Genomic DNA, 20,057 nt, shown 5'->3' on the forward strand with positions numbered 1-20,057 from the left:
AATGCCAACACACCCATACAAAGGCAAATCAAATATGAAAATGAACTCCAGAGGAAAAAACATCTTGAAAAAAAAAAAAATCCATGTTAACACTTCTCCTCATCTGGAAACGGAATGGAGTATCCACCACTGATCCATCATTACGCTGGATCTGAGAGACGAAAAGCCATTTCGGACATTAGTAACAACAGCTTGAACACCACCTGGAACTCCTCCAAGAACCCAATCTATACCAAAAGAGAGTTAATGAACAAAACTTTGAATGACATATACGCCAAGCAGGCACTGCAGAACCATTAAACTCGCCCAAGTACTAAACTCTGGTTCCTGATTTCACCATAGACACATGAAAGGCTGCGTACACAACCACTACGTCATCTTCCCTCCCAACCCAGGACATTTAACAGTGTAGCGCTATAGTTCAATGCTGACTGTATATATAATATGGAGTTCTTCATGAGTTAGATATTTTATTGCTGCATGTATGAACAGACCTAAGAGAAAACATCCACAAACTGTTTTGATTAGATTTCCAGTGGAAGAAATAAGGCTTATGAATGTGCTTCTGAATGCAGATGAAAGAACTTCACATTTGCTCTACTGAGCAACGCTCTATTTCTTTTCTTGTAATTAAACCACTCGTCAGCTAATTAACCAACTTTATATTCCTCTAATATCTGCATAAGGACATAGTAAAGAAAAGGCTTCATGATGTTTCCTGATGAACACATTTCCTAAAGAAAGATAAGTACAATTACTCTAACTTCAAGATAATGACATACACTTAACCCACAAATAAAGCTCCATCTTTACAAGCACTTACAGCACAAATGATACTGACACTTGTCTTTGCTTTTCTATTTTAAAGTTACAGGCAGTTTCATTTATCTGAAACAAAGACCTTATTTTCAAAAAGACTGTAATTAACATACGAGAATACAGTGGACAAAAATACAGTACTGTACATCTTTATGTCTCTACTTGGCACTTCACGTCAACTGCACATTTTTGCATACGGAACTCAGCTAAGACTAATTATCGCTTCTGGAATCCACCTACTGCAAATCATATAGACCCAATTTTCACGTGTGACTCTTACCCACACTTACCAAGTCCACTGCTTTGATTTCTACAGAAGAATATCTGATTTACACTAGGGTAAAGGAGAAGAATCACGCCCAAGTTTCCAGGTACTCTCACTAGCGGCACAGGTGTTCTTTTGCTGGTAGCAGCTGGCATGTGCTAATTAGCAGGAAAACCAAATTCAACTATTTCTAGTTCTGTAAAAACATCTAAGAAGGGAGATGGCTCAGAGTAATGTCTCAGTATGTTAAAATATGCTCTACAGGAGGAAATAACCCGACAAAATGAAATTTTCTGTTGCCTTCCATCACACAATTTAGAAGGAACTTGAAGCCTGAAAGACAGGAAGTCTGAATCTGCTTGTATGGCAGGTCTGCATTAGGTTGCAAAAAATGATCAGAGAGTAGAACAAGACACTCCTGCCTCCCACCGCTCACAAAAAAAACCAAACAACCCCAAACCACAAGAATTGATAAAGAATCCATGAACATAGCCTGGTAAAAGTGTTGCTAAATGAGCCATCTACCTCACAAGATACTGTGTGACAAGTCAGCATAACAAGAGCTATTTGCCCGAGTAAAATAATCTTGAAAGTTAGAAGAACTGACTGCTACTAAGACCAGGCAGTCTGGGAAACAGAACGCTACTGTAGGTTCCAGTGTGGTTTTGTATCAGTAAGGAAGATGACAAACAACATGCTGGAACTGGCTGGTGATTTGAAAGGGGAGGGAAATTAAAATCACCAAGATCACTTAAGAGACACAGCAGGATGCTTACACAGCTGGAACAGTAACTTACATCACGCAAAAATACCAGAGGGGGAAAGAATTGGGAGGGTGGTAAGCATAGCTGTACTGCTAAGCCTACAAGAAAGAAATGTCACACATTCTAAAGACAAAAATGCACATCCGAGGCCTGTACCCAACTCAGAGAGGGTTCGGCTGTCAGACTCACAAAATACCCGAGTCATGAGGTGTCATTACATTCTAGGATTTCATATTTACATAAAAGAAAGTAATATGGAATTTATATCCACCTAAAACGAGATAACCTACAAAACTGAACTAATTTCAAGGTAATACTCTATAAAAAGAATTGAAAAAGGAAATGCTAAGAAATCAACCAAAACAAATCAAGGTTTCAAGATAAGTGTTGTTATTTGCAGATGACATCTACTCTGAGTTTTATCTGCTGGAAGTATCAGGGATGTTGGAAGCACAGGCAAATTTTAACTCACGGGGTTATGACCACACACCCCTTATGAAGCAGATGCCGCGGAGTCATTCATTTTCAGAAGGGATTTGAGGACAGTACTTTACAATGCTACACATTTTTCTGGGTATTCCATATTTACAAATAACATCTATTGCAAGAACAAATTGCAGAGAAATCAAGCCACACAGAAGTCATCAACATGGGTGGTACAAATAGCAAAACTGTCCTAGTACCAACAGGTCACAGATGTTTGTGCCTATATTTAGAAACAGAAATGCTTCACAACTGTACAAAAGAGGTTGCACTGCCAGTGCAAGAGAAAATGTATAAAAGAGACCAGTGACTAAATTATTGAAATATACACCTTAGAGAACATAACTTATATAGAAAGTCTCACTCAATACCGGTATTCTAAGCCATTTGGATAATGACAGTACAGCAAGTATTTTGGAAATAACACATGACATCAGCATTACAGAAAAAAATGTTACAGGGTATATTTTCTAAATTGCCTGATCGCATGCCATTTTAAAACAGCGGCATAAAACACATCCATAGATCAGGACTGAAATTTTATGTCCAACTTTAATGTCATCATTTCTTAAATTACAGGTAACCTACTGATCCAGCTTATGCTTCCTCTTCTCTTAGGACTTTTAAGAAATCACACAGATTGAATATATTGAAAGTTTCCCTAAAAAACACATTTGTTTTTAAATAAATTACTTTGCATACATAGAATAAAACCTGATAGCCACTCTTGGAGCTGACTTTCTCCGGTTCCAGTTTTAAAGTCATCTTACCGTAGAATTAGTTCGTATTTTTTAAATTTTCAAAGAAATTAAACTATCATTTGCCAAAAGTGATACGTAACTAATGCATCTTTTAACAAATACCTCTTCTTAAGGTAGATGGAAGGACTGAAGGTTACACAAAAACCTTAAATTTTACCTAGATGTGAAATGGTTGATAACAGGACTAAATAGACTATTCTGAATAAAATCAGAACAGATGAAACTTTCACATTCATGACAACGAAAACACAAACATGAAGGGACTCATTTTTGCCAGTGGGGGTTCAATACTTTGAAATGCAGCACATCACTGGCAAACTTCAACACTTCGAGGCAAACAGATTGAGCGCTCCAAACTCTGTGAACACACGAGTGCTGTTCTTGGCAGGGATACCTGCAAAAGCATTCCCAGGATGCAGGCACACAGTTCGGACTCTACCATTGGGCAGACTCCTACGGCTCACGGGTACCACTGAAACGCGTGTGCACGTGCAAAGTCTGTTGAATGAACAGACAAATGAATATCCATTTCCACTGACAGGATCACAGCCTAGGTCACTAAAAACCTTAGATCTTCTTAGGCTTTTCTGCCTTCAACATTTGTTCTTTCTGGTTTCAACAAAAAAGGACAGAGACACCTTTGATTTATCATTAGGGACTGAAGATCATTCGGATTTACTAAATTATATTTCTATTCAAGGATTATTCTTATTAACTAAGGAAAGTCTTGCCTGTATGCCATAATGAAGACTGACATAGTTGAAAAGCTAGGAAATTTTTTAAAAGTCTTCACAATATTACAAAAAAAAAAAAAGAGGGCTTTTTTTCCCCCCTCTAAAAATCTTGAAATAAAGCCACAATCAATAGCAATAACAACGATTCTGATCTCCAGTATCCCGATTAGTGGCTGTAAATGTCCATCAATTATGTGGAAACCTCAGTGAATGTTTCATGCTGTAGTTTTATGTCTGCGAAATAACTTTTCAGTCTCCATTATGTCCGCCATGAACTTGATCTTTCACCTCTAGTGAAAATCCTCTTATAACTATAATTCTAAAGTTAATGATGAGATATTTCATTTGCTTTCCAAGCACAGATAAAACCTTTTTGAAATACACTCTCACTGCCATGACCTTGGTCTATGACTTAAGAGTTCACCACATGTAATAATTTACTTCGCCCCATGGGGCTCATTGAGATTTCCTTTTAAAAGGTTTTGGATATGCAGTTGGAGCTAAAACATTCACACAGTATGTATCAAAGTATATATCCCTGTACACATTACAGACATTTTGCAACAATATCAACAAACAAAATGAATTTAGATCATTACAAAATACAACAACAAAAAGGTCTAGCTAAGCAAAGCCATCCACACACTAGAAATCCAACGTTTTGGGAATCTTGCAGCAATAATCCACAATACCTGCGAGAATAGGGAATTTCACAATTTCATGGAAGAAAATTCAATACAGTGTTGCTCCGGACTTACCCACTCAAACACAATTCAGTTCAAGCACAATAATATTCTCTGTGTGCCAACTAATTACCAGAACTGCTGCATCAGACTACCTCGCTAGTATACAGTTGCTGACTTTGCTTGCTGATAAGCAGTTCGCTAGCTTGCTTGTTTGCTCAGATATATCTTACTAAACATCCCTTTATTATTCAATGTAAATAGATGAAGTCAGAACTATTGTACCCACCCCAGCACAAGGCAAGTTTTCTGTTCCCCTGAACCTTGAGGAAAATTCCTGCAGAAACAGTATTTACCTTAAACTCAAGCGCTGCCTTGCAGCCCAGGTCGAAAAGCACGTAGCTACTGCCTCACAGTGTTAAGTGCACATCGATGAGTGGTAACATACTGCCAAGCGTGACCGTGGCTCCTTCCAGTTGCCACCTCATCTCTGCCTCGCACCATCTTACAGAAGAGCCAGGTAGTTGGTGTTAACTCCCTGGGGATGCGTCCAGCCTTGAGAGGTCAGGCTGAGGACCACAACGGGACCCAAAATGCCAGAGAAATAAACAGTCTAGAAACACAGTTTGTGGTGGGGATATAGATGACGAGGTACCAAATGCGCTGACAGAGATTATATTTAACAGCAAAATTTCTTCCCTCCATCACACAGATGAACAATCAGGGGCTGTTGTTCTCTCAGGGCACCTACAGTAGAGTGAACGCACTAACACTCCTTTGCCAGTCTCCTTCCCTCAAAATTTCCTAGACACACCATCTTCCCGTAGGGGCTTCCCATGGGAGTACAAGAGTATAAGCCTTTGCTACAGCTGCTCCGAGTGGTGGTGCCTCCTCTCCATCCCTGTTAATTTAGAAGTGCCAGCAGAAGCAGTGGATTTCAGACAGAAAAGGCCATATGTACAAGGGAACACCTGCAACAATCTTGGCTGAGCAGGAAAGCACCTGCCTGTGGGGACTGTATGTCTGAAAAAGGAGTCCCAGGAGGCTTGTGGCTTTCCTTCAACCTGTCCAAAAACGAGTTACCAGCAGCTTGCTGTTTTCAGACTTCACAACAGGGCAAATATCTTCCAGAAACTTGAGCCTAAATAATGCTTTTAATACAGAGAAAATTTGCTGCTCTCCACATTTTTTGCCAAACACTCTAACAAAGGAAAAAAAAGTCAGTTTAACAAAAATAATATGAGCTGGAAACACTTCTAAAATATTCTATCTTCCCATAAGAGTTCTACACAAGCATTTTAAATAAATTTGGGCTTGTTTTATTTTTTTTATAAAAGGAATCTAGAAATTTTTTCTGTCTTCACACCAATGAGATTTTCCTCACGTTATCTGGGTTTCTTTTTCTAACATGTATTGCATATAATCATTTCACAATTTAAAGACAAAAACTTTCATGATGTTCTTTCAAAATTGCAATGAAAAAAGAATATCATCAATTTAATTTCCTTGAAGAGGAATGAAATTTAAAGATAATAGTTATTTTAACTGAAAATCCAGCTTCATGTTTTATAGTTATGATTTTCACAAATCGGGACTTAATATTGCCCACTCAAAAAGAGCTAAAGAAAATAAATTACAGAAATATTGACTTTGTAGAACCTGATTGCTTACTTTCTTATATATTATTATTAGCCACTAATCAAATATATTCATACCAGATAAAAATGTGCTTGGATAAAAACAAAAAAACTTTCCAAAGTGAAATACTCTGAAGCTTTGATTTTAACACTTAAGGACAACAGGGATTTTTCAGATTTCAGGTTTTTTCCAAATGTTTTACACATTATCATTCCAAATGCTCTTTTAAGAAAGAAATACTGAATTAATTCAATTTTTGACAATCAACACTGCTGTATATTAGCTTTTGTTAGTTTTATAACTAATGTTTTCATTCCCAGTCACAATGCTGGAGCCACCACCAGCCAGGCTAAACCATTTGCAGCAGTATTCCTTCATGCAAGAGGGTCCAGGTCCACAGAGACAAGTGAACACGTGAGCAGATGTCAAAGGAACCATCTTTATTGTTCAGAGGAGAAAATAAGCAACAGATAAAGCTGAATAGTTTCTGTTCTGCTGCATCAGTGAGTTAACACCAATGCTAACACACGCAAAGATTAAACGCTTCCTTTACTATTAACAACTAACATAAATTAGCATTTGCTTTAAGCTGACAGGTGAGGGACAGCAGAACCAGAACCAAGCGTGTCTGCACTCCACTGCAACTGATTCACTTGAAACTTCACCTGCAAAGTAGTATTTCCAGTCTTCCCTGCTCTCCAAAAGAGAGCTTTGCTTTTCAAAGCCTGAGGTAAGGAGAGCGGGTGACACACTTCCCTCGGTAGCCAAATACCTGCAATCTCCCTTTCAAACAGCATAAAGATTAAACAGCAGAGAGTACTGAAGCTGAACTTTAGGAGGGCAGCAGACCCCACTCTCTGCAAATAATTTAACAGAAGTATTACTGATTTGTTCAAACATTTTAAAATGCTTGCTTTGCATAGGCAATGCATTTCACACAGCACTCCCTGCTAAATACAGGGAGCTCTTCCACACTGTAATTTTACACTGAATTAACCTGCAGACCAAGACAAGCACAAAACCAGCTTGCTGTAAAAAGTTCGTTTTTGTCAAGCATGAGAGCAAAGACTCTTCTTCTGTCCTGGCTTCTTTATGCCACAAACAGCTTTCAGGGTCACCGAATGTCTCACAGCAGAGAAAAAACCCTGATCTCCCCAGCCAAGCACTGTAGAATAGCAACAGCAAAGCCTCTGAAAACTCTCATGTTAGCAAAGTCAGATCTAGGACAGTTGGGCAAATGCAGCTGTAAAAACACAAGGCTATAACGATTCCAGGTAGTTTCCAGACACAGCTCAAGCAGCTCAGCAGAATTTAAACAGCCAATTTTACAACTTTCTAGGTTAAGGCAGAGCTGCTACAAGCACCCCAGATTCAGAAAGGCTGAAAGTGCACAAGGCTGCAAGTTCTGTTACACATCTTCAACAAGTACATACAGCTATGCAATTAAGAGATCTAATACATTTTCTCACACTTCCCCAATTCCTTAGGCTCCCAGGAGCGCAGCAGAGGGGCTATTTCCACTGGACACCTTATGAGCTGTATTAAAAACCCTGAGTTAGAGGTACTGGCGACCAGGGCCAAAATTAAATCTTTTATCACGAGTCTAACTCAGGCACTGACACCTTAGGTTACTAAATCATCTGTTTTTCAAAGATGTTGGGAGAATTTGAAACTCAGTAAAAACCAAGTATGGAGTTTGGAGGTTAAGTGCTCCGATACATGTATTTCAGAAGCCTTGCTGTTAGCAAGAATTGGCTTCCATAGAAGTAAGAGCAGAGCTGAATGCCTTTGAAAACCTTTTCTATTCTGAACAGCATTATAGTATATCTGTACTAGAACTACTAGTGATAAAAGAAAGGAAAAGAGAGAGAGAGAGAAAAACCAAAAGATTCCACAATTGCTTTGGGTTATAGAAGACGATAAGGAACTCTAGAGATATCTAATGGAGCTGCCTGACTGGGACACATTATAGTGATGAAATTCATATTGTAAGTAATAATTTGGGCTACTCCTATGCATTGATGGATATAAAATGCACTCACCACTCAGGGAAGGAAAAAACCCTAAGTGTCAATAAATAGTTCAATAAAAACCATCTTCTCAAAGCACAGTAATGATAAAAGAAAAGTAAACTCTTAGGATACATAAAAAATTAGACTGTAATACTAGAACAGAGTGGATGAATTTAATAGCACAACAGCTCCTATGTACATACAGGGTTTATGCTGACACAGTTAATTCTTTATATTTCTACGTGTGAAGTACAGACATCTTCCCTAAATTTGTCCTCTGACACCCACATACATTTCCCAGAGATTTCAGTGTAGTATCTAACAGTAGATAGAATAGTAGAATTAGTTACATTTTCACTTAGAAGTATTTAATCTGTGTGGGCAGACAAAATTTATTACTTAAGAAATAAAAAAAACCTTATTACAGGTTTTTTCCTTTTACATTACCCAATTTAAAAACAACGAAATTACTTATCCTTTCAGAAACAAAACTTAAATATATTTTAAGTGCAATTTAGAAATCAAACTTTAGACAACACTACTGTAAATTGTGACTTCTATTTAGAGAAGAAAAAACTCTATTATAGAAGACAACTAAACACGACACACAGTTTATTTGAAGACCTTAAACGATTTTGTTTCATAATGTTCATGTGTTACCTTCCACTGTGGTACACTGGTGCACCAGTGTATGAATCACAAACCATTAGAGCTTGTACTTCTTTGTATTCATTTTATTTTGTTTTTTAAAAGGTTAAAGTACATGTATACACAGTTCAAAGAACTTCAGATATTTTTAGAGGAATCAATATCTTCCCTGTGACTTTACAGTAGTGTTAGGGTTCACTTTTTTGTTTTCACTTCAAAAGAAAACCATCACTCAGAGGAATTTTCCAGTGTTCACTTCTCAGTAAGTACTCATATGCTCTTTATTTTAAAATATCAGTTAAAAATATTGCATTTAATTTCTTGGCAAAATGTTACTCCTCTCCCTTGATTCTTTTCCAGAAAGGCCAGCTGTGGACCTTGCAAATTTATATTTGTTTTTATGTTCTACATCTGCTTCAAAAAACAAATCTAAAAATCAATACTAGAATCCTTCTTTTATTTTGTAAATCCCTTTCTAGCTTTCTTCATTACAGTCTATTTCATATTTCAAAAATCTTACCTCACATATGCAACACCTTGTTTTACAAAAGGCATAGCAGATCCACATGGAAGTTGCAAAAATAAAAATAAAACAGCACCTTAAGATGTTTTGAACAAGCTATGGCTTAACCATACAACAAAAAAAAACCTCAATGGTTTTGTTGTGTATGAGATAGCAAAATAGCCAAAGTGTTCTTCAATAAAATGAACTGTCTGCCACGATTTATCTGTACAATTCCATCACAGCTCTTGCCTGTTATGTTACACTTTTCACAAATATGTCATTAAGCTGCCATAAAAGTCATCGCAAATTGGTTTTTCTCCCAAACTGATAATAGACTTATAGATCTAATTTTCAATTTCTTTTCTTCATTACTTTGATTCTTAAGGAGAGTATGACATTTGCTGTCTGAATACTTTGTAGTAATATCTGGCGTCTCTACAGCATTTCTGTCTGAGGATCTCTGAGCTTTTCATAGGTTTGTCTTTACAGCACCTTGAAATGATGACTTATTTGTCTCTCTCTTGCAGAAATGGATAGTTAGAAGCAGACTTTTAAAGAAATGGGTTTTATAACTCCACTGGAAAACTACAAGAGTTTTGGAAAAAATGACACAAAAAAAGTCTTCTGTGCTGCCAGATGCTATAATGCCATCAAAATCCCAACCCTTCACAGCTCAACAAAAGCGAAGAACACAAGAGAGGCCTTCTGCTTTTCATTCCAATTTTTAACTACATGGACTGTCCTCTTCACAGATCAAGACAATTCACAAAGTTACTGATGACAGAAACAACTAAGTAATTGAAAAATATCACCAAATTAAAAATTAGATTTTGACTTCTCATGGTGAACCTCTCTTATCTTTTGCCAATGAACATTTTGTTGTTCATATAGGGCTTCCTATGCATCAAATCAAACTCAGTATCTGAAACTAGCTTTGCTATAATGAATCTAACGTATTTGCGACAAAAGAAACAGGCTACTTTAGAAAGCTGTTTGCAGGGTTAACAAAAGTAACATCATATGGGAAGAGATCACAAGAGGCATGATGGAAAACCAGGGTGCAGAAGAAGAAACAAGAGTTGAAAGAAGGCTGAGAAAACGAACCACACATACAGAGAGCAGGGAGAGGAGTCGAAGAAACCTAAGAACGGGTCACAGGTGTGAATTTGCAGCCCTACTAGACAAGTTGTATTTCTGCTTGTCACGTCAAGAACAGCTATTTCCACCAAAACAAAAGACAGACTTGCCATAAATCAACTTCCTCTCCTCCAAAAGCCAAGATTTTCAGAAAGCACAGTTTTCCTCCCCACCACTTACATCTCTCATCTGCCAATGCCTCTCTGGATAGAATGATACCAGCTCCTAGCTGGTCTGAACTATACAGGTGGATCTTTGGACAACTTAAATCTCCACCATATCTTCTTCCACCAACCACAGGTAAGCATCTTATAATGCTGCCTATCAGACATTTTCAAAACATGGTGCCTATATCACTATGAGTACACAAGTTATTCTGAAGCAAGTTACATCACTACTAGTACATAAGTTAGTCTGGCCTAAATAGCTGAACACCTCTGCTGCTGTTACTGCCATGAGTGGCGGTATGTGAGGAAATGAGGTTTGAACGTCTCATGTAACCAGCAATACTGAGAGTAAACTAGTCACTCCATTACTTTCTTTGCAGCTAGAATCTTTTGTTCTTCCACTCTGCTAATGCCAGCACCAGATTTCTCCTCCATTGACTACAGCCAAGAAAAAAAAAAACACCTATAAAATCAGGTTTTTAGTCTGATTATCTCTTCGCTGTCTTTTCCTTTTTTTCTTATAAAGCTACAGAGACCCTCCTCCCACCCTATAATCCCTATGACTAGTGAATAAGGCTCTTTCCAGTCGCCTAAAACAAGCCACCAAACCACTCACACATCAGACCTAAGTGAAGATGTTAATTTTCACCCTCAAACACCAAAAGACTTGGAAGCCTTTTGGCTTTCAAACATAATGCTTCTCCCCATCATAAGGCCATAGCTACAGCAAGCAAAGGTGCTAATTGGCTTGACCATTTTCCCTTACTGGAGGGCTTAGAAGGCAACTGCCGACAAAGGACTTCTGATAATGCTCCAACCATCAAAACCAGCCCCCACTTGCTCACCTGTCAGACATACTGCAAAGTAATACGAATGGCTAACACGGTAGACTTTGGAAGGCACACCTAATGGCTTCTAAGACTAGAAGTTTGAACGCAGTATAGATCACAGGGTTGGTGATCAGTGTATAGGAAGAAAGAACATCTCTTTTTGCTTTGGGTAATTTTACATTTGCACTCTTGAATAACTGTTCGGCTGTCGTATTCTTACACACAGATCAAGAGGACTTAAAGCTTAGACACTTTTTTTTTTGGACATACCGTGTGTTTGAACCATCAGGAAAGCAGACACTGGTAGACTGTATAGTTGATACTAAACACCGACAGTTAAATAATAAAAACATTCATCTTATCTGGGATTGTACTCACAAACCCAGAACATTAACTTTTTCAATATTAAATACAGTTTAATCAAAATTCTTCTTATCAGCTTTGGTCACCACACCTTCCTCAGCCAACAAAACCAGAACACTTAATTCTGTGCCTTCATGCATGCATCCATTAAAAAAAAAAAAACCTTGTAGAGTAACAAAAATGTCTTTCTTTTATCATATTGCAACTGAATTTTGCAACTGATATGCAGCAAAATCCCCCATCCAAGCAGCTTCTAATGACATCGGCTCTCTTACTAAGCACTTGACCAACTATTTAATCACCCTGTCCCAGAACAATAACATATAGCTCTTACATAAGGCTTATCAGTGCTGATCTTCAAACACTTCCAAGTTGCCATTACCATTACTGCTAACCCCAAAGGCTGTGTCTTTTGCCCAGCAGGTTAATGACTGAGCTAAAAATAGACTCTACGTTTCTTCAGCCCCAAGTGAGTACTACTCCTACCATGCCATAGTGACTGGTATTTCTTTGAGAATAACCCACATCCAATCTGACATTCAACAGACACTTCTACTTAAAGAAAACCTAAAATGCTCCACACTGCATTAGCACAGTCAACTACCACAGCTCTCACGTGCTGCGTTTCAAGAAATCCAAAGAAGTCTTCAGAGCACTTACTGAGGGTGTGCCTGTACTCTACAGCAGCGGGACACTTCCCAGACTAATTAGTTCACGTGGAGCTTCCTCACTATATCGTTTCTAAGCAAGCTCATTTATCTTTGTATCACACTACACAGCGTAGATAGACCCTCAGACAAATCAATTTCTCCAGGTAAGGGGGAAATGCTTGATGAGGCAAAAGCAGTTTCAGAGACTTATGAAAAAAATTCTCTCACAATACAATTGCTTATATTTCCAATTGACTCGCAGGTTTAAATTCTTTAACAGAATGGATTTAAATTACAATTGGAAAAAATGAATTGTTCTGCTCGTGACAGAAAGGAAATATGCCAATAACAGCTTAGGTGAAATTTGGTGAGGAGTGATGCGAGAGGGTCTTCTCCCCTAGCATGAGGGAAGTGATCTGCTGTTCTTCAGAAGAAATATTAACAATAGTCTGAATGACAGAGAAGCGTCAAATTCCAAAAATGTTTGATAGGAAACTTGCTGCAGTTTGGCAATTAATTTTCCACAGGCTTTGTCGACACTGAGGATTGTTAAAGGGTGTTTCTTTTTTGCATACCTTCCTTGAGCCTGACTGGGAACTCTCCATTTCCAAGACACAGTTCTTGACTCACTCTGTCTCTGCTGTCAGCAACTATCTGTAAAGATCTCTAAGAAGGGATATATTTTCACATTCCTCCGACACCAGTTTGGTGCAGAAGAATTAAAGGTAAGAGCTTACCTTGTCAGTAATTACACAATTACTTACACAAGCCTCACATGATAGAAAGTTGCCATTTTTCAGCTGGTATAACACCCCTACCACCCCAGAAGAAGAACAACATTAAAAAAGTGAATTCTAATGGTCAAGAGACTCATTCCTGCACACAAACGCTGTATGATATTGCCGTCAACTAACAAGTCACTTTTCTTTTTCCAGAGGATTTTTTCTGTGTTCTAAGGACAGGACAAAGCTAACACTGAATGAGCACTCATTCAACATTTCATTTCATCCTCACTGCTCACTATGTGGCATCTTTGTATAATTTACAGCACCAACATCTAGAATCATAACTAGAAAACTTCTCATTTCTCTGTTGATCACTAACATGTTCCTGAATTATTTCCTTATACTAATTACTCCACAGCACCTCCATCAGACAATTTGACAATTCTTGTCTTCAGGTAGCAAACTGGGAGTGCATCAGGATTGGCTGTAATTAGAGATGCTTGACTTGAGATGCGTTGGGTCTCTCTTCAGAGGATACGGCAATTAAACAGCACTTTGTCAGTACAAAGTACAACTTCAATCTACTTCAGTGCTATCGTGTGTTTTCAAAGCTGACATTAATCGGCCCCTAGAGTCTGAACTCAGAAAATGAGAAGTACACAACTAATGGCCGTATTTTAAAAATGTGGTTGAAGTGACTCACCCAACCTCACGCAGGAGCTCTGTGGCTGAATTAAGATTTGGCTCTAACCCTCCAGAACAGCAGCCCAACAGCCCTATCTTTAAAACCAATTTATTTTAGTGTTATACTCTCCCTTCCTCACCTACTAGGTCTCATCCACCTTCAGCAGTTGTGAGAAAGCAGACCTAAAGGAAACAACCTCATTAGTTAACACATCTGGATTAATTTCCTAAATGCTGTCTACCTGTTTTTTCCAAAAATTCCAAGTGTTTTGTGGATAAAGAGTTTGAAATGACACCAGCATATGCTATTTTAAGGCAGAAATATAACATGACCAAATTGAGTTTGCACAAACAACTTCAATTCCAGCATTTCCTATCCGTTGAGACCTTTGCATTGCATCATTGTCAGGGAATTGAAGTTGTTTGTGCAAACTCAATCTTATTGATTTAAATTAATGTTTGTGTTTCCATCATCTCACTTGCATCATTTGCAGCTTCAAGCTTGAGGAACTCCTACTCTAGGGCCTCTTAATACTAAAGACCATTCTAACAATCACTGCAAGGGCAGATCTTCACCGCAAAGCTAACGGTCTACAAGATAACCGGTACAAAGCATACGTTACACAGTTCAGAATTACAGTGCAGTAACAAGCAGAAACCTAACACCAATTTATCAGAAACTGCCCTTTCACCTCAGAAAACTGAGCTTCTTTCAGTTTGACCAATGCCAGCAAGTAACATATCACTATTTCTCTTGTTTGACACCAACGCAATACCCAAGCTTTAATTCTAGAAGTTTTTATGAGCCACAATAGCACCACATTGCAGTCAGCGTCACAAGCTCATCATAAATAAATACTTGTTTGAACTTCTGTTTAGACAAAGCATTCAAAAGCAAAACGAACACTCACCTCATTTCCACCAACAGCTTTGGTTAAAATTACTGCAGAAGACACAGGAGGTGGCATGCAGCCTACTGTCTGCAAGCTGAAAACAACAAAAGAAAAGGTTACATTCCTCACATGGGGCAAATGCTATGCAACCTAAAACCCTAAAATACCAAAGAGCTGAGTACAAACAATCATCTTACCACCTGCACAACCCTATCGGTCTGCATTACAGTTACAGACCTGCACCAGCTGGCAGGATTTCTCCACCATCTCTTACCTACCACCACAGTGAAGAGTCACGTCACCATTTAAAAAGCCAATGACTTAACTTCTCTGACTCCATTGCCCCGTCTACAGTACTGTGTCTACCATTCACAAAGATACCTACACACTTATCACAAAGATAAGTGCATCACATGTCCTGAAGTAGTCAAGTCTGTAGTGTGTTTTGAGATACCTGTAGCTATTCGGAGAAAAAATAAGGACGTAAACTCTTATTTTCTTGAAAAAGCTGTTCAGTGATAAAAACTCATTGCAAAGCACTCGGGTAAGAAGAACCACGCTCACTGTTTTAGGTTCCCTCTACAGCTTTTTCATCAACCTCTACTAAAAAAAGAAAAAAAAAAAAATCACAACATACCACAATAGATTACAATTAAATCTGGAGCTAAGTAAAACAGGACTTCTGGAGAAAGACTGTGTTGACTTAGGAGAAACAGTAAGGCATAGAATAAAAGAGTCTGCAAAACCCTCAAAAGCATGGAATCTACCTATGTTTTCAAATATTGGACTTCGAGACAGTATTCTAGTTCAGAACAATCAATTACTGGTGGTGAACTACTTCGCACTTGTAACTGTGCTGGTCCATCCCCGAGAAACGCAGTGTCAAAAAGCTGTAGCAAACAGAAGTATTAAATCCAAACGATAGGGAGCAATTACAGTGCAATTGATATGCTGCAAACATACAAAAAAGCCTAAACAGAAGAAACAGGTAAATGACAATGATGATATTCAGTTTGTCAGCTACAGACACTGTGGAAAAGGAAAGAGGCAACCAATGTAAGCAATACATAAATCCTACCATACAGTGCCAAGCACCACCCTGGAAGTATATAGTACCTTTAGATTACAGCGAAATAAGCTATGGAAGGAGAGAGCTGTCAGCATGTAGCAGGATAAACTCATATTGAAAAGAAGAGAAACACAGAAAAAGAAATGGTGTGAAGTTTAGAAACACATACAAAAATATACAGCAGACAAACAAATAGCAAGTCTGATGTCCATCCCCTACATTGGCTGTGATATTGTTCTCTCTCTTCCATGTGGCCTCTTGAACTTCTCACCTGCACTAATAAGGGGTGGATTAAGTTCAAAGTTATCCAGAGAGATATAAAAGGTGTGCGAGGCCATTTATCTCAGCTGCCAGGGATTTTCCACACTATAAGGGAAAGGTTTAATAATACAATCTCTGTTAACCCTCTCTAATTTAAAATAATATTTTAAAATCACTATCAAGTTATGGTTTTAAATATTCTTCATGTGAAAATATTACTCTACCAAAGAACTTTTTTCTTGCTTTGTATCAACTACACACAACACTACCAATATACAAATTCCTCTTAACGGCCAACAGATTACTACAGATAACAAACTGAAATAGTCCACTGGTTCAAGCCATGCTATAAGCACTAACATCAGGGGTCCAAACACTTGCTGAAGAGCGATAAATAATACCTGTTCTGCTGATACATTACAGACAACCGAGTAGTAAGAGTCCGAAGTCATGTACTGCAGATAGAGAACTACCAAAGCCGTATCTTGAACCAAGTCTCTGCACCTCATGCCTTACCACCTGTGCTGTAAATGCTACGTACTGAGCGGCAGAAGAGGTGAATCTGTGCAAACATTAAGAACCTGCTTCATGCTCATTTTCAAAGGTATGCTGTTAATGCAAAACCTGGTCAGCTAACAGATAAAAGATGCTTGGGATGATGTCAGTTTCTCCTCTATTTTATGTATTTCAAAATAACTGCAAAGCAACAAACCTAGTATCATCCCAGACAGAAAGGAAAAAAAAAAAAAAAAGTAGAACACTGATGAAAAGCTGATACCATTTGAATCTGTCTCTCAAATAATATTTACAGCAAAGCAGACCATTATAGAGGATGGGAGAATCCACCATTCATTCTCTAGCAAGACAGAAAATTAACTGCGGGCTCAACTGTGCCCCTTAGGCATAACCCTCTGTAGACAGTAGTGGAAAACACCCTGCCAAAGTGTGCTGCATGCCCTTGGGAGCATATGCCTATTTTTCCAGGCCTTTCTGAGGACTATCAACTAGCTCTACAGCACTACAAGCTGTACTAAACATGTGAGATGAAAAAGTAACTTTGCCAAAGCTTGTCTCATTCCCTTTGGCTTTCATTAGGGTACCTCAGTGTTTCTAGGGCTGTGGGGCACTAGGGAAAACTTCTAGTTACACAGAGCAGCCAAGGCACTGGCAATTCCTCACACTGGCTCCTCACTCTCCTTTCATGTTCCCATACAGGGACATGTGAGTACCTGCTTTAAAATGTGTTACCTCGAACTGGGACAGAGCTCAGTATCTCCTGCATAGCACTGAAGGTACAGCTCCCACCAGGCTCCCTTTGCAGTGGATACCTTCAGTGCCACTGCTGCTGCTCTGCACACGTCCTAAACAGGAGTATTTATCAAGAAAGCACTCTTTCAAAAAAGAAAATTAAAAACAAGAACAAAAAACCCCCAATCAAAGAAACAAACAAACCATCTTCATTAACCACCTCAATCTGACTACTCCTTGAAAAAAGTCTCAATACTTCCTGCACTAAAAGATAAAACATAGCCAAAACAGAAACAGTACTCAAGGAGCAAGCGCTTGCAAGGCAGCTTGAAACATATGGAAGTACATAGAATCTCCCTGGCAAAAGACAGACACACCTTCATGAAAAATGAGCCTGGTTTAGGTTCCACATTTAGGGAGATACACATAAAAGTTTTTCTTTTTTAAATACATACATATGTAGTTTTACATGAGGTGTATATGTTTATACATACAAATATACTTGTGCATGTAACAGATCACGTTCCTTAAATACCAAGAACCAAAGCGGCTCGAGAGTCATAAGAAAGAAGGGATGAGAAGTGCTGCAAAGAACAAAAACCACAAAAATATCTTGCACTTTGCATTTCAGAAACTGAGACTCCCCTGGATTAGGAAGGCATTTTGGCTCACAGTGGAAAACGTCTCTTTTCTAGCTGAGGAAAAACTTCACAATGATTCTGCTTTCACAAATAACCTTTACTATGAATAGCCAAATGCAAATGGACATTGCATAGCACCCCGGTTATTTTCTTGATGCACTAATACTGTTAAGCAGAACATTTTCAATGATGTCATCTCAGTTTCGCAGTATCATTTGGACCACTTCACGCTTGGTGAAACACCTGGAGAAGCCTCTTAAAACCAAAGAAAATGCTCTTTTAGGATTAGGCCTCGTAAAACTATAAACATGAGCAGCTTTATTATTAAACTTTTAAGACAGGGAACTCTCCTCAAGCAAGGTTTCACCAAGCAGTAAGAAACAACGTGGATTCTAAGTAGTTTTCCAAAATAATCAATTTTTGCATTCAAACATTTCAGTATAGCTGCAATGAACTATACTGAAAAATGAGTAAAATTGGAGACAGGTTCCTGAAAGGCTGATCTTGTGTAGGTACCACGGTTTTGACAGCAAAGTGCTGAAGCACAAAAACAACCAGCGAATTCTGTTCACAATACAAGCGAAAGTCTTAAAACACCCTTCACAGGATAAGCAACCCTTTAAGAAGACAGCTACAAATATATTTCACTCCATTATGCTTAAACATACCCTTTTAAAAGCCATTCATTTATAGGTGTGATTGATAATAGCTGAAGAAATAGCCATATTGCTGTTGGGAAGAACACAAGTGTAAAAATCTGGACAAAAAGGTGTAGTTTCACATGCATCAAAGCACTTGTCAGCTCCTGCAAAAGAAAAAGAAGAGAGGAAGTTGCAGTCATAACAGCTTAAGTAAGATCACATTTGTGCTTTTAAAACTAGGATCATCTTTCTAATACAAAAAAAGCGCGTGTCAAAAAAGCACCTTTAGGGATTGTCTGATCTCCTCTTTAATAATGGAGTACATCCAGACAACACAAAAGCTCTGTCTGCTCCGAGGGATTTTTCCATAAGAATTGTCCACCACTTCAAAAATAGTGCAGCTCTCATAACGGGAGCTTTTCAGCAGGCAGCTGAAAACACTTCGTCACCGCTTCAAAAACCTGTGTTAACTGTGCTGATGGACCGCTTGCTTTATTGACTGTTGATATCAAGAAGAAGGGAAACTTGTGTCCACCTGATTTCAGGTTTCTAAGAGAGCCACAAACTGTGCTTCTCATTTACACTGGGAAAAAGGGATGTTTACATTACAGTCATCATTTGTGGTGGGTTTTTAAAAAGAAACATCAACAAACAAGAAGTAATCTGCAGCAGATTTTGATTATTGATTGTATCAACAGATAGGAAATTCACAGAAAAAAATAGGCTGAGGAAGAATAGCAAAGCAAGAATAACAATACTGTCACAAGCTAACAACAGCTAAGCCACAAAATCCACAGAAATGAAGTGCAAAACACAGCTATAGACTGAAAAAACAAACAAACAAAAATTTAACCTTAAATAGTGTAAGAGGACTCCAGAGAGATGATCGAGTATCCCTACACAATAAACCCTTCGGTTAGCTCTGTCTCTCTGTTTCTGTCTTCTCAGGCACCCTGAGGATCTTCTACACAGTTTTTGAGTACAAGGAAAAAGCCTTGCACATTTCAGCTCACTTGAACTTCCATAGACTGAGGAGAAAAATTCCTTCTCCTCTCTCTCAGAATAACTTGCCTTCTTTTCAGGTAAACAACACAACAGGAGAAGAACTGATGGCACTTTCCTTCAAAACCTAATTTGCTATGATTCTCCAGCTGACACCCTAGATTTTTTATTTAAAAAAAAAAGAACAATATTAAAAAGTGTGTTTCCATGTACAGTAATGCAGCAGCCGATCTTCAAATGCCACCCCCTCAGCTTCAAAGTAGAACTTTCATGAAACACAATCAAATATTGCATTTCCAACCATCCAAATGGACACTGATGTAATTACACATCTGGAAGTGCTAGGAACTCAGCACCATGTCCTTGTTACTTTATTTGTCTTCATAAAATTATCTCCCAAATTTGGGTTGGGGGGGGGGGGGGGAAAAAAAATT

The 20,057-nt window shown here is 38.3% G+C and overlaps 1 protein-coding gene across 1 annotated transcript in view; it reads right to left on the reverse strand.

Moving 5' to 3' along the window:
* Positions 1-14,779: 14,779 nt before the first annotated feature.
* The window catches only part of LOC104492129 (sodium/bile acid cotransporter 7), a gene marked incomplete at both ends in the record, with an annotated part of 8,961 nt that continues 3,683 nt past the window's right edge, over positions 14,780-20,057 (reverse strand). The window contains 2 exons of the mRNA XM_010134640.1: positions 14,780-14,855; positions 18,649-18,785. Of these exons, the coding sequence (XP_010132942.1) occupies positions 14,780-14,855; positions 18,649-18,785 (213 nt within the window). The remainder of the gene's footprint in view (positions 14,856-18,648; positions 18,786-20,057) is intronic.

This window comes from Buceros rhinoceros, unplaced genomic scaffold, assembly GCF_000710305.1.
Source record: "Buceros rhinoceros silvestris isolate BGI_N320 unplaced genomic scaffold, ASM71030v1 scaffold17114, whole genome shotgun sequence".
Lineage (NCBI taxonomy): Eukaryota > Metazoa > Chordata > Aves > Bucerotiformes > Bucerotidae > Buceros > Buceros rhinoceros.